This window comes from Coregonus clupeaformis, chromosome 16 (genome assembly GCF_020615455.1).
Source record: "Coregonus clupeaformis isolate EN_2021a chromosome 16, ASM2061545v1, whole genome shotgun sequence".
In the NCBI taxonomy this organism is placed as follows: domain Eukaryota; kingdom Metazoa; phylum Chordata; class Actinopteri; order Salmoniformes; family Salmonidae; genus Coregonus; species Coregonus clupeaformis.
The window spans coordinates 9,550,448-9,561,908 of NC_059207.1; the positions used below are offsets into that span (position 1 = coordinate 9,550,448).

The 11,461-nt window shown below is 49.0% G+C and overlaps 1 protein-coding gene across 3 annotated transcripts in view; it reads right to left on the reverse strand.

The window, feature by feature from the left end:
- Positions 1–11,461, reverse strand: part of LOC121584348 (protein FAM214B) — a 54,878-nt gene that overhangs the window by 21,151 nt on the left and 22,266 nt on the right. For 2 of the 3 annotated variants that reach the window (XM_041900179.2, XM_041900181.2), the window contains exons 2-4: positions 5,107–5,293; positions 4,037–4,678; positions 2,375–3,815 (exon numbers count right to left, since the gene is read on the reverse strand). In XM_041900179.2, the coding sequence (XP_041756113.2) occupies positions 2,375–2,992 (618 nt within the window). In that variant the 5' untranslated portion in view covers positions 2,993–3,815; positions 4,037–4,678; positions 5,107–5,293. Of the gene's footprint in view, positions 1–2,374; positions 3,816–4,036; positions 4,679–5,106; positions 5,294–11,075; positions 11,341–11,461 lie in introns of those variants that run through there. The other variant, XM_041900180.2, reaches the window with a different exon arrangement.

Here is an 11,461-nt window from a genome sequence, read left to right on the forward strand (position 1 = left end):
CTCAGTAGCTAGCCTCTCACTGGCTAGCCCCTCTCTAGCTAATCCCTCAGTAGCTAGCCCCTCTCTAGCTAATCCCTCAGTAGCTAGCCTCTCTCTAGCTAATCCCTCAGTAGCTAGCCCCTCTCTAGCTAATCCCTCAGTAGCTAGCCCCTCTCTAGCTAATCCCTCAGTAGCTAGCCCCTCTCTAGCTAATCCCTCAGTAGCTAGCCTCTCACTGGCTAGTTCTTCTCTAGCTAATCCCTCAGTAGCTAGCCTCTCACTGGCTAGCCCCTCTCTAGCTAATCCCTCAGTAGCTAGCCCCTCACTGGCTAGCCCCTCTCTAGCTAATCCCTCAGTAGCTAGCCCCTCACTGGCTAGCCCCTCTCTAGCTAATCCCTCAGTAGCTAGCCTCTCTCTAGCTAATCCCTCAGTAGCTAGCCCCTCTCTAGCTAATCCCTCAGTAGCTAGCCTCTCACTGGCTAGCCCCTCTCTAGCTAATCCCTCAGTAGCTAGCCCCTCTCTAGCTAATCCCTCAGTAGCTAGCCCCTTTACTGGGGCTCTGTCAGCTCGGCCACCCTCTCACTCTCACTCACTGTGGACATGTTATACGCACTACCTCGTTTCCCCTCCACCTCTCTCTCTCTGTCAGTCTCCTTCACTTCACACTTCACCTTTCACCTCTATATCCTTCCCTCCTTCTCTCCCTCTGTCTCTCTCTCTCTCTAGTCTCTGTCTGTCTCTCTTGCTCTCCCAGTCTGTCTCTCTCTCTCTCTCTAGTCTCTCCTTGTCTGTCTGTCTCCCTCTCTCTAGCCTCTCCCTGTCTGTCTGTCTCCCTCTCTCTAGCCTCTCCCTGTCTGTCTGTCTCCCTCTCTCTAGCCTCTCCCTGTCTGTCTGTCTCCCTCTCTCTAGTCTCTCCCTGTCTGTCTGGCTCCCTCTCTCTAACCTCTCCCTGTCCGTCTCTCTACTTCTAGTCTCACAGTCTGTCTCTCTCCCTCTAGTTTCTCCCTGTCTGTCTCTCTGCCTCTCCCTGTCTGCCTCTCCCTGTCCGTCTCTCCCTGTCCGTCTCTCCCTGTCTGCCTCTCCCTGTCCGTCTCTCCCTGTCCGCCTCTCCCTGTCTGCCTCTCCCTGTCTGCCTCTCCCTATCTGCCTCTCCCTGTCTGCCTCTCCCTATCTGCCTCTCTGCCTCTCCCTGTCTGTCTCTCTGCCTCTCCCTGTCTGCCTCTCCCTGTCTGTCTCCCTGTCTCTCCCTGTCCGTCTCTCTACTTCTAGTCTCTCAGTCTCTCTCCCTCCCTCTCTCCCTGTCTGTCTCTCTAGTCTCTCACTGTCTCTCTCCCTATCTGCCTCTCCCTGTACGTCGCTCTGCCTCTCCCTGTCCGTCTCTCTACTTCTAGTCTCTGTCTGTCTCCCTCCCTCTAGTCTCTCACTGTCTCTCTCCCTCTAGTCTCTCACTGTCTCTCTCCCTCTAGTCTCTCCCTCTAGTCTCTCCCTGTCTCTCTCCCTCTAGTCTCTCACTGTCTCTCTCCCTCTAGTCTCTCCCTGTCTCTCTCCCTCTAGTCTCTCCCTGTCTCTCTCCCTCTAGTCTCTGTCTGTCTCCCTCCCTCTAGTCTCTCACTGTCTCTCTCCCTCTAGTCTCTCTGTCTCTCTCCCTCTAGTCTCTCCCTATCTGCCTCTCCCTGTCTGTCTCTCTACTTCTAGTCTCTGTCTGTCTCCCTCCCTCTAGTCTCTCACTGTCTCTCTCCCTCTAGTCTCTCACTGTCTCTCTCCCTCTAGTCTCTCACTGTCTCTCTCCCTCTAGTCTCTCCCTGTCTCTCTCCCTCTAGTCTCTGTCTGTCTCCCTCCCTCTAGTCTCTCACTGTCTCTCTCCCTCTAGTCTCTCTGTCTCTCTCCCTCTAGTCTCTCACTGTCTCTCTCCCTCTAGTCTCTCCCTGTCTCTCTCCCTCTAGTCTCTCACTGTCTCTCTCCCTCTAGTCTCTCACTGTCTCTCTCCCTCTAGTCTCTCCCTGTCTGTCTCTCTCCTTCCCAAATGGCACCCTATTCCCTATGTAGTACACTACTGTTGACCAGAGCCCTCTGGCTATTCAAAAGTAGTGCACGGAATAGTGAATAGGGTGCCATTTGGGACACAGCCAAAGTGTTTCTGCAAGCCAACAGGTCGGTATCTGAACGGGGGAGGCAGAAAGACCTGTGTGGTTTTGTAGGGGGGTTCTATTGGGGCAACAGTGACACAGGAAGGCAGAACACATGTAGTGCAGGGAGAACAATAGAGGTTCTGGAGCCACTCGGCTGTGAAATGAGTGTTACATTAAAGGGAAGCTGCCTGCCACAATGACACGCCTGATAGCCCAAACTATGAGCAGTGTATAGTTTAGTGTGTGTGCTAGTCTGTACTTCTCACCTTGGGGTGGTCCCTGCCCTGTGCATTAGGCAGCAGGTGGTTCCAGAAGGGGGCAGCCTTGGCATCGGTGCCCCTGCAGGAGGCCAGCCCTAAGCCAGGGGCCAGCAGTGCAAGACGGCTCCTCTTAGAGGTAGAGGGGCCCTCATCCTCCGAACACGACTCCGCTGTGTCGCTAGAGGATATAAGTTTCTTCTTAGCCTGCCAGGGGCCCGAGGGGACCCCACGGAACCCGCTGGTGCTGGGGGTCTTCTCCGGGGAGGCCAGGTCGTTGGTGGAGGCGGTGGCACTGGGATGGGGTGGGGAGGACTCCTGTTCGGCCCCGCACTCTCTGCCCTCCCCGGGTTCCTGGGGGACTGTGGAGAGAAGGGAGCGGGGGGAGAGGGAGCCTGTAGGTCCGAGGGGAGGTCCAGGGGGGTTGGGTGTGTCGAAGGCTCCGAGGGCCCAATAGGAATCCTTGTCAGTGCAGGAGTTGGGCTGTCTCGATGAGGAGCCACTACTGCAGCCCTCCCCGGACCCTCCAGGATCGCCCAGGGAGCAGGCCGGAGCGTCTCCCCCAGAAGGAGGCTCCGTGCTGGGTAAGGGGCTGCGGGAGCCAGGGGGGCTGTGGGGCTCAACCATGGGGGGTGAGTTGGGCGACAGCGGGGCCCACGGGTCCGGGACGGGCCTGTCGTGGTTGTGCTGGGCGGGGCGTCGGGCGGGGGTGTGGCCGGGGGAGAGGGGGGCAGGTGGGGGGATCTAGGAGACAAGTCCCCATCTGAGTCTCTGTGATCCACCATGATGCAGGAGAATACCTGCCCCTGCCCCACAACCATCCCAACCCCTACCCCAGGTCCTGACCCTGGCCCACACAGAACCCCTCCTTCCAGGGCGTCACCGTCTCTGTATGTGTCCCCAGCCAGGTGGGGCCATTTGTGGCTGAGCTTGGGCTCCTCCAGGCCCCTCTTGACCCCCGGCCTGGCCGTCCGCTGGGCCTGTCCCGGCTGGGCCTCACTGGTCCTGGGGGGTTCGGAGGATGAGAACCCCCCCAGCTGGGAGAAGATGGAGAGCTGGTAGACCTTCTGGAGACGCAGCTGCTCCTGACCGAAGTGCCTGGAAACACCCACCCCGACCATCACACCAGGATCGGGGCCCTGTGAGGGGGCCTCGGGAGGAGATAGGTCCCCCTCGCGGGATGGAAGCTCCACCGGAGCAAGCTCCTCCTCGCTGCCACCCGTCAGTTCTACGTGAATGTGCCTCATGGCTGGAGGTCAGAGGTTAGAGGTCAGAGCCTTAGAGTGTCTGAGAAACTTTGTGCAATTAACAGGAAGTCAAGTAGCAGGAACAGGAAGTTCTAGAAAGTGCAAGGAGGCAGAGATTGACGTTCTACAGGAAGATAGGTCCTATACTTCCTGCTGTGATGTAATCAACACACTGTAAACCAGGAAGTAGAGACGCATAGCACCTGAGAAGAGGAAAAGGTGTGATACACTTATTACACAGCAAGACACTTATCGTGATCGCATTTTGACTAGCAAACATTAACAAACTGACTAACAACAACAACAACTCACAACCTTGTAAACTCAGCAACAAGTTATCAATGTTAAAAAGGACACACCATCATAACTAATAACTATCCCACTAATACAATGTAAATGTAAGCAAACACGCTCTCTGTCTCACCTCTGTGCCCGATGATACCCTCCTGTCCCGTCAACACCTGGTGCAACATCAGAAAGCTGTGCCCACAGACTCCTACCATGGTTACCTATCCATCACCATGGTTACGACAAGTGGCAGCTAGCACCAGTATCCCCACACAGCCACACAGGAAGGGGAGGCGCTTCAGGAGGAAGAGGAAGTGATGGAAGAGACGGATACAGGAACTACCTACCGCCTGGTGCACTGAGGTATAATAATGAACTGGAGACTGTGTCCAAGATTTCCGCCCGTTGTTTTTGAGGTAATCTACTCACGTATGCATATGCTGATTCATGGACCGTATATATCCGGGTTGTATCCGGTTTACACAGACCAACATCACATGCGCACTAGCACTCAGTGCGCATAGGGAGCCGCACCAGCAGCGACGACGTCATCACCTCATCCAAAAACATGGCAGACAATTATTTGAATAATTAAATCGATGTTTTGTGCACAAAGGGATGTGACCAAAGTATTTGAAATGTTCCAATCTGAGTTCTCTATGTGGCCGTCTATGGAAATGTTCTTTCTGGGCCGGGCACCAGTTAAACTGCAGTACCTAAGCAACACTGTAGGAGCCGTCGAAACTGTGCTTCTAGACCGGAACCCTGGCCCCTTGACCTGGAGAGAGAAAATATAGACAGACACAGAGAGACACAGAGAGATAGAGACACAGAGACACAGAGACACAGAGAGACAGAGACACAGAGACACAGAGAGAGACAGAGAGACAGAGAGACAGAGACACACAGAGACAGAGACACAGAGACACAGAGACACAGAGAGACAGAGAGACAGAGACACAGAGACACAGAGACACAGAGAGACAGAGAGACAGAGAGACAGAGACACAGAGACAGAGACAGAGACAGAGAGACAGAGACAGAGAGACAGAGACAGAGAGACAGAGAAGAGACAGAGAGACACAGAGACAGAGAGAGACAGACAATAAAAGACAGAATGGTGTTAGATTCTCCACTAAGAAGTGCTGGCTAAAAGTATCCTACTTTGATTGATTGATTGATTGATAGGTTGATTGGCCTACTCACCAAGGGGGCGGGACGTCAGTGAGGCTGGAGGGTTCCGAGAGGAAGTACTGATGAACACAAACAGGAAATTACTATCCTAAAGCACCTTCTGTGATTGGCCGACGGCCGGACACACCCTCCCTTGTCATCTGGGTGCTGGGTGAGACTCAGCGACGTCATCATGACACGGTCATTCCAGAGAGAAACCCTAGAGACACAACAGAGAGAGAGAATTAGCGTAATCAATTAATAAATTAACTGATTGATCAGAGTCAACCTATCGACCATTCTATCAGGACCTTGCAGGGGCGGAACCCCTCAGTAGATCATTCAGGCCATCAGGGAATTCCTGAGAATTGTAATTAAATTTTTTATTACAGAGATTGCGAGATTAAATCAGTCAATCAGCTGAACTTTTGGACCAGAACATGCTCCCATGGACTCAAGGGAACAAGCTGCTTCCATGACAACCAGCAGCCAGCAGCCATGACAACAGGCCCTTTGTGCTCCCCCACAGAGAGAGAGAGAGAGCGAGAGAAAGATACTGTTCCAAGAAAACATCTTAGAACAAAACAAGATGGCCGCTGCAGAAGGTCAACATGACATGGGCACCAAAAATGTGAACTTGCTGGGATTCCAACACATGCAGATAAATTATATTTCTATTACAGTGATTCAAAATACTACCCCCCACTGCCTCTAACATCTCCTTTTGACAGAGATAAAATGACCAGCAGATCAGTTTCAACTCCAGTAATGTTGCAACGAGCAACCGATGAACCCTCCAAGTACTATCTTAAATGGAATATGGAACACGAGCGAGTCATCATGCGACCTGACGGGAGGAGAAGAGCTGACGATGACAAGATATTTATGAACGGCTGACATATCATATATATATATAAATAGAGAGAGCTCTCGGAGCTAGAAGCACAAGCGTTTCACTACACCTGCAATAACATCTGCTAAACACATGTATGTGACCAATAAAATTGGATTTGATTTGATATATATAAATAGAGAGAGAGAGAGATAGAGAGAGAGCATGTCTATAGTGTTCCTGTAGTGTGCACGACATCAGAGGGAATCAGGAGGCTGAAAAGATTTGTCATGGGCCCTCAGATCCTCAACATGTTCTACAGCTCCACCATTGCCAGCATCTTTGACTGGCTGCATCACCGCTTGGTATGGCAACTGCTTGGCATCTGACAACAAGGCACTACAGAGGGTAGTGCGTACAGCACAGTACATCACTGGGGCCAAGCTTCCTGCCATCCAGGACCTCTATACCAGGCGGTGTCAGAGGAAGGCCCAAACAATTGTTAAAGACTCCAGCCACCCAAGCCATAGACTGTTCTCTCTGCTAACGCACGGCAAGCGGTACCAGTACACCAAGTCTGGAACCAACATGACCCTGAACAGCTTCTACCCCCAAGCCATAAGACTGCTAAATAAGACTGCTAAATAGCTAATCAAATGGCTAAACAGACTACCTGCATTTACACTTTTTTGCACTAACTCTCTTGCACCGACTCTATGCACACACACTCCATAAAATACTTACACTGACATCCCAACCCACACACACGCATACTATTATCTATCTTGCCTAGTCACTTTACCCCTACCTATATGTAGATAGCTACCTCAATTACCTCGTACCCCTGCACATCAACTCGGTACTGGTATCCCGTGTATATAGCCATGTTATTACCGCGTACCCCTGCACAGCAACTCAGTACTGGTCCAGTATATAGCCATGTTATTACCTCATACCCCTGCACAGCGACTCAGTACTGGTACTGTATATAGCCATGTTATTACCTCGTACCCCTACACAGCAACGCGCTATGATAAAACTGGCTCTCATGAGGACAGCCACAGGAAAGGAAGACCCAGAGTTACCTCTGCTGCAGAGGATACGTTCATTAGAGTTAACTGCACCTCAGATTGCAGTCCAAATAAATGTGTCACAGAGTTCAAGTAAGACACATCTCAACATCAACTGTTCAGAGGAGACTGCGTGAATCAGGCCTTCGTGGAGGAATTGCTGCAAAGAAACCACTACTAAAGGACACCAATAATAAGAAGAGACTTGCTTGGGCCAAGAAACACGACCAATGGACATTAGACCGGTGGAAATCTGTCCTTTGGTCTGATGAGTCTAAATTTGAGATTTCAAGTTCAAACCGCCATGTCTTTGTGAGACGCAGAGTAGGTGAACGGATGATCTCCGCATGTGTGTTTCCCACCGTAAAGCATGGAGGAGGAGGTGTTATGGTGTGGGGGTTCTTTGCTGGTGACACTGTCTGTGATTTATTTAGAATTCAAGGCACACTTAACCAGCATGGCTACCACAGCATTCTGCAGCGATACGCCATCCCATCTGGTTTGCGCTTAGTGGGACTATAATTTGTTTTCCAACAGGACAATGACCCAACACACCTCCAGGCTGTGAAAGGGCTAATTGACCAAAAAGGAGAGTGATGGAGTGCTGCATCAGATGACCTGGCCTCCACAATCACCCGAACTCAACCCAATTGAGATGGTTTGGGATGAGTTGGACCGCAGAGTGAAGGAAAAGCAACCTACAAGTGCTCAGCATACAGTGGGGAGAACAAGTATTTGATACACTGCCGATTTTGCAGGTTTTCCTACTTACAAAGCATGTAGAGGTCTGTAATTTTTATCATATGTACACTTCAACTGTGAGAGACGGAATCTAAAACAAAAATCCAGAAAATCACATTGTATGATTTTTAAGTAATTAATTTGCATTTTATTGCATGACATACATATTTGATACATCAGAAAAGCAGAACTTAATATTTGGTACAGAAACCTGTTTGCAATTACAGAGATCATACGTTTCCTGTAGGTCTTGACCAGGTTTGCACACACTGCAGCAGGGATTTTGGCCCACTCCTCCATACAGACCTTCTCCAGATCCTTCAGGTTTCGGGGCTGTCGCTGGGCAAAATGGACATTCAGCTCCCTCCAAAGATTTTCTATTGGGTTCAGGTCTGGAGACTGGCTAGGCCACTCCAGGACCTTGATATGCTTCTTACGGAGCCACTCCTTAGTTGCCCTGGCTGTGTGTTTCGGGTCGTTGTCATGCTGGAAGACCCAGCCAATGCTCTTACTGAGGGAAGGAGGTTGTTGGCCAAGATCTCGCAATACATGGCCCCATCCATCCTCCCCTCAATACGGTGCAGTCGTCCTGTCCCCTTTGGAGAAAAGCATCCCCAAAGAATGATGTTTCCACCTCCATGCTTCACGGTTGGGATGGTGTTCTTGGGGTTGTACTCATCCTTCTTCTTCCTCCAAACACGGCGAGTGGAGTTTAGACCAAAAATATATATTTTTGTCTCATCAGATCACATGACCTTCTCCCATTCCTCATCTGGATCATCCAGATGGTCATTGGCAAACTTCAGACGGGCCTGGACATGCGCTGGCTTGAGCAGGGGGACCAAGCGTGCACTGCAGGATTTTAATCCATGACGGCGTAGTGTGTTACTAATGGTTTTCTTTGAGACTGTGGTGCCAGCTCTCTTCAGGTCATTGACCAGGTCCTGCCGTGTAGTTCTGGGCTGATCCCTCACCTTCCTCATGATCATTGATGCCCCACGAGGTGAGATCTTGCATGGAGCCCCAGACCGAGGGTGATTGACCGTCATCTTGAACTTCTTTCATTTTCTAATAATTGCGCCAACAGTTGTTGCCTTCTCACCAAGCTGCTTGCTTATTGTCCTGTAGCCCATCCCAGCCTTGTGCAGGTCTACAATTTTATCCCTGATGTCCTTACACAGCTCTATGGTCTTGGCCATTGTGGAGAGGTTGGAGTCTGTTTGATTGAGTGTGTGGACAGGTGTCTTTTATACAGGTAACGAGTTCAAACAGGTGCAGTTAATACAGGTAATGAGTGGAGAACAGGAGGGCTTCTTAAAGAAAAACTAACAGGTCTTTGAGAGACGGAATTCTTACTGGTTGGTAGGTGATCAAATACTTATGTCATGCAATAAAATGCAAATTAATTACTTAAAAATCATACAATGTGATTTTCTGGATTTTTGTTTTAGATTCCGTCTCTCACAGTTGAAGTGTACCTATGATAAAAATTACAGACCTCTACATGCTTTGTAAGTAGGAAAACCTGCATAAATCGGCAGTGTATCAAATAATTGTTCTCCCCACTGTATGTGCGAACTCTTTCAATACTGTTGGAAAAGCATTCCAGGTCAAGCTGTTTGAGGGAGTGCCAAGAGTGTGAAAAGCTACTTTGAAGAATCTAAAATATAAAATACATTTTGATTTGTTTAAGACTTTTTTGCTTACTACATGATTCCATATGTGATATTTAATAGTTTTGATGTCCCTTATGTGCTATTATATAGTTTTGATGTCTTCACTATTATTCTACAACATAGAAAATAGTTCAAATAAAGAAAAACCCTTGAATGAGTAGGTGTCCAAACTTTTGACTGGTACTGTAAGTACAGTGGCTTGCGAAAGTATTCACCCCCCTTGGCATTTTTCCTATTTTGTTGCCTTACAACCTGGAATTAAAAATGATTTTTTGGGGGTTTGTATCATTTGATTTACACAACATGCCTACCACTTTGAAGATGGAAAATGATGTTTAATTGTGAAACAAACAAGAAATAAGACAAAAAAACAGAAAACTTGATCATGAATAAATACTTTGCTCCGTTTATATTTCCCTCGATCCTGACTAGTTTCTCAGTCCCTGCCGCTGAAAAACATGGTGGTGGCAGCATCATGCTTCACCGTATGGATGGTGCCAGATTTCCTCCAGACGTGACGCTTGGCATTCAGGCCAGAGAATCTTGTTTCTCATGGTCTGAGAGTCCTTCAGATGCCTTTTGGCAAACTCCAAGCGGGCTGTCATGTGCATTTTACTGAGGAGTGGCTTCCGTCTGGCCACTCTACCATAAAGGGCTGATTGGTGGAGTGCTGCAGAGATGGTTGTCCTTCTGGAAGGTTCTCCCATCTCCATAGAGGAACTCTGGAGTGCTGTCAGAGTGAACATCTGGTTCTTAGTCACCTCCTTGACCAAGGCCCTTCTCCCCCGATTGCTCAGTTTGGCCGGGCGGCCAGCTCTAGGAAGAGTCTTGGTGGTTACAAACTTCTTCCATTTAAGAATGATGGAGGCCACTGTGTTCTTGGGGACCTTCAACGCTGCAGAATGATTTGGTACCCTTCCCCAGATCTGTGCCACGACACAATCCTGTCTTGGAGCTCTACGGACAATTCCTTCGACCTCATGGCTTAGTTTTTGCTCTGATTTGCACTGTCAACTGTGGGACCTTGTATAGACAGGTGTGTGCCTTTCCAAATCATGTCCAATCAATTGAATTTACCACAGGTGGAATACAATCAAGTTGTAGAAACATCAGGGACGATCAATGGAAACAGGATGCTCAATTTCGAGTCTCATAGCAAAGGATCTGAATAAGGTATTTCTGTTTTTTTTTTTTTATAAATTTGCAATTATGGGGTATTGTATGTAGATTGATGAGAAAAATATATATAATCCATTTCAGAATAAGGCTGTAAAGTAACAAAATGTGGAAAAAGTCAAGGGGTCTGAATACTGTCCGAATGCACTGTAGGTTAGTGGGATCCACAGCGTTAGAATGTGACGTCATCGTGTACACAGGGAGGGAGGGAGTGATGTTATGACAGACTACAAACACAGAGAGAACTGAGAGAGAACTGAGAGAGAACAGAGAGAGAACTGAGAGAGAACTGAGAGAGAACTGAGAGAGAACTGAGAGAGAACTGAGAGGAGAGATTTTAAAAATGGTGTGTGTAATTTCTGTTTATTTCACTTTAGTTTATTGTTTATTTCACTTGCTTTGGCAATGTAAACACAAGTTTCCCATGCCAATAAATCTCATTTTAATTGAACTGAGAAATGGAGAGCGAGAGAGAGAGAGAAACACAGAGAGATATGGGGGTCTTACCTAAGCCATCAGCTCAGTTGGATAGTTGCTGAGAATGCTGCTTGACAGGGGGTCTCTCTCGCCCTGGCTCTTCTATGAGGCCATTTTAAGAGAGTGCCAGGCCTCCTGACACTGACAACAACACAGAAAGACAACAGGAACAGAGCTAGCAACTTATGACACTCACCCTCACAGAGACACAGCTAACATGCTGACCAGACCGGACGCGTTGCCTGTGTGAGCGTTGCAAAAGAAATGTACACATACATGTTATTCAATCATTGCACCCACACTGCTCGCGCACGTCTGCGTGGCCAGGCACTAAAACAGAACTTGGTTCTATTTGTGACGCACGGCGCGCTGCAAGTCCCGCCCCTCCCATCTCCTCATTGGTTTTTAGGAGCATA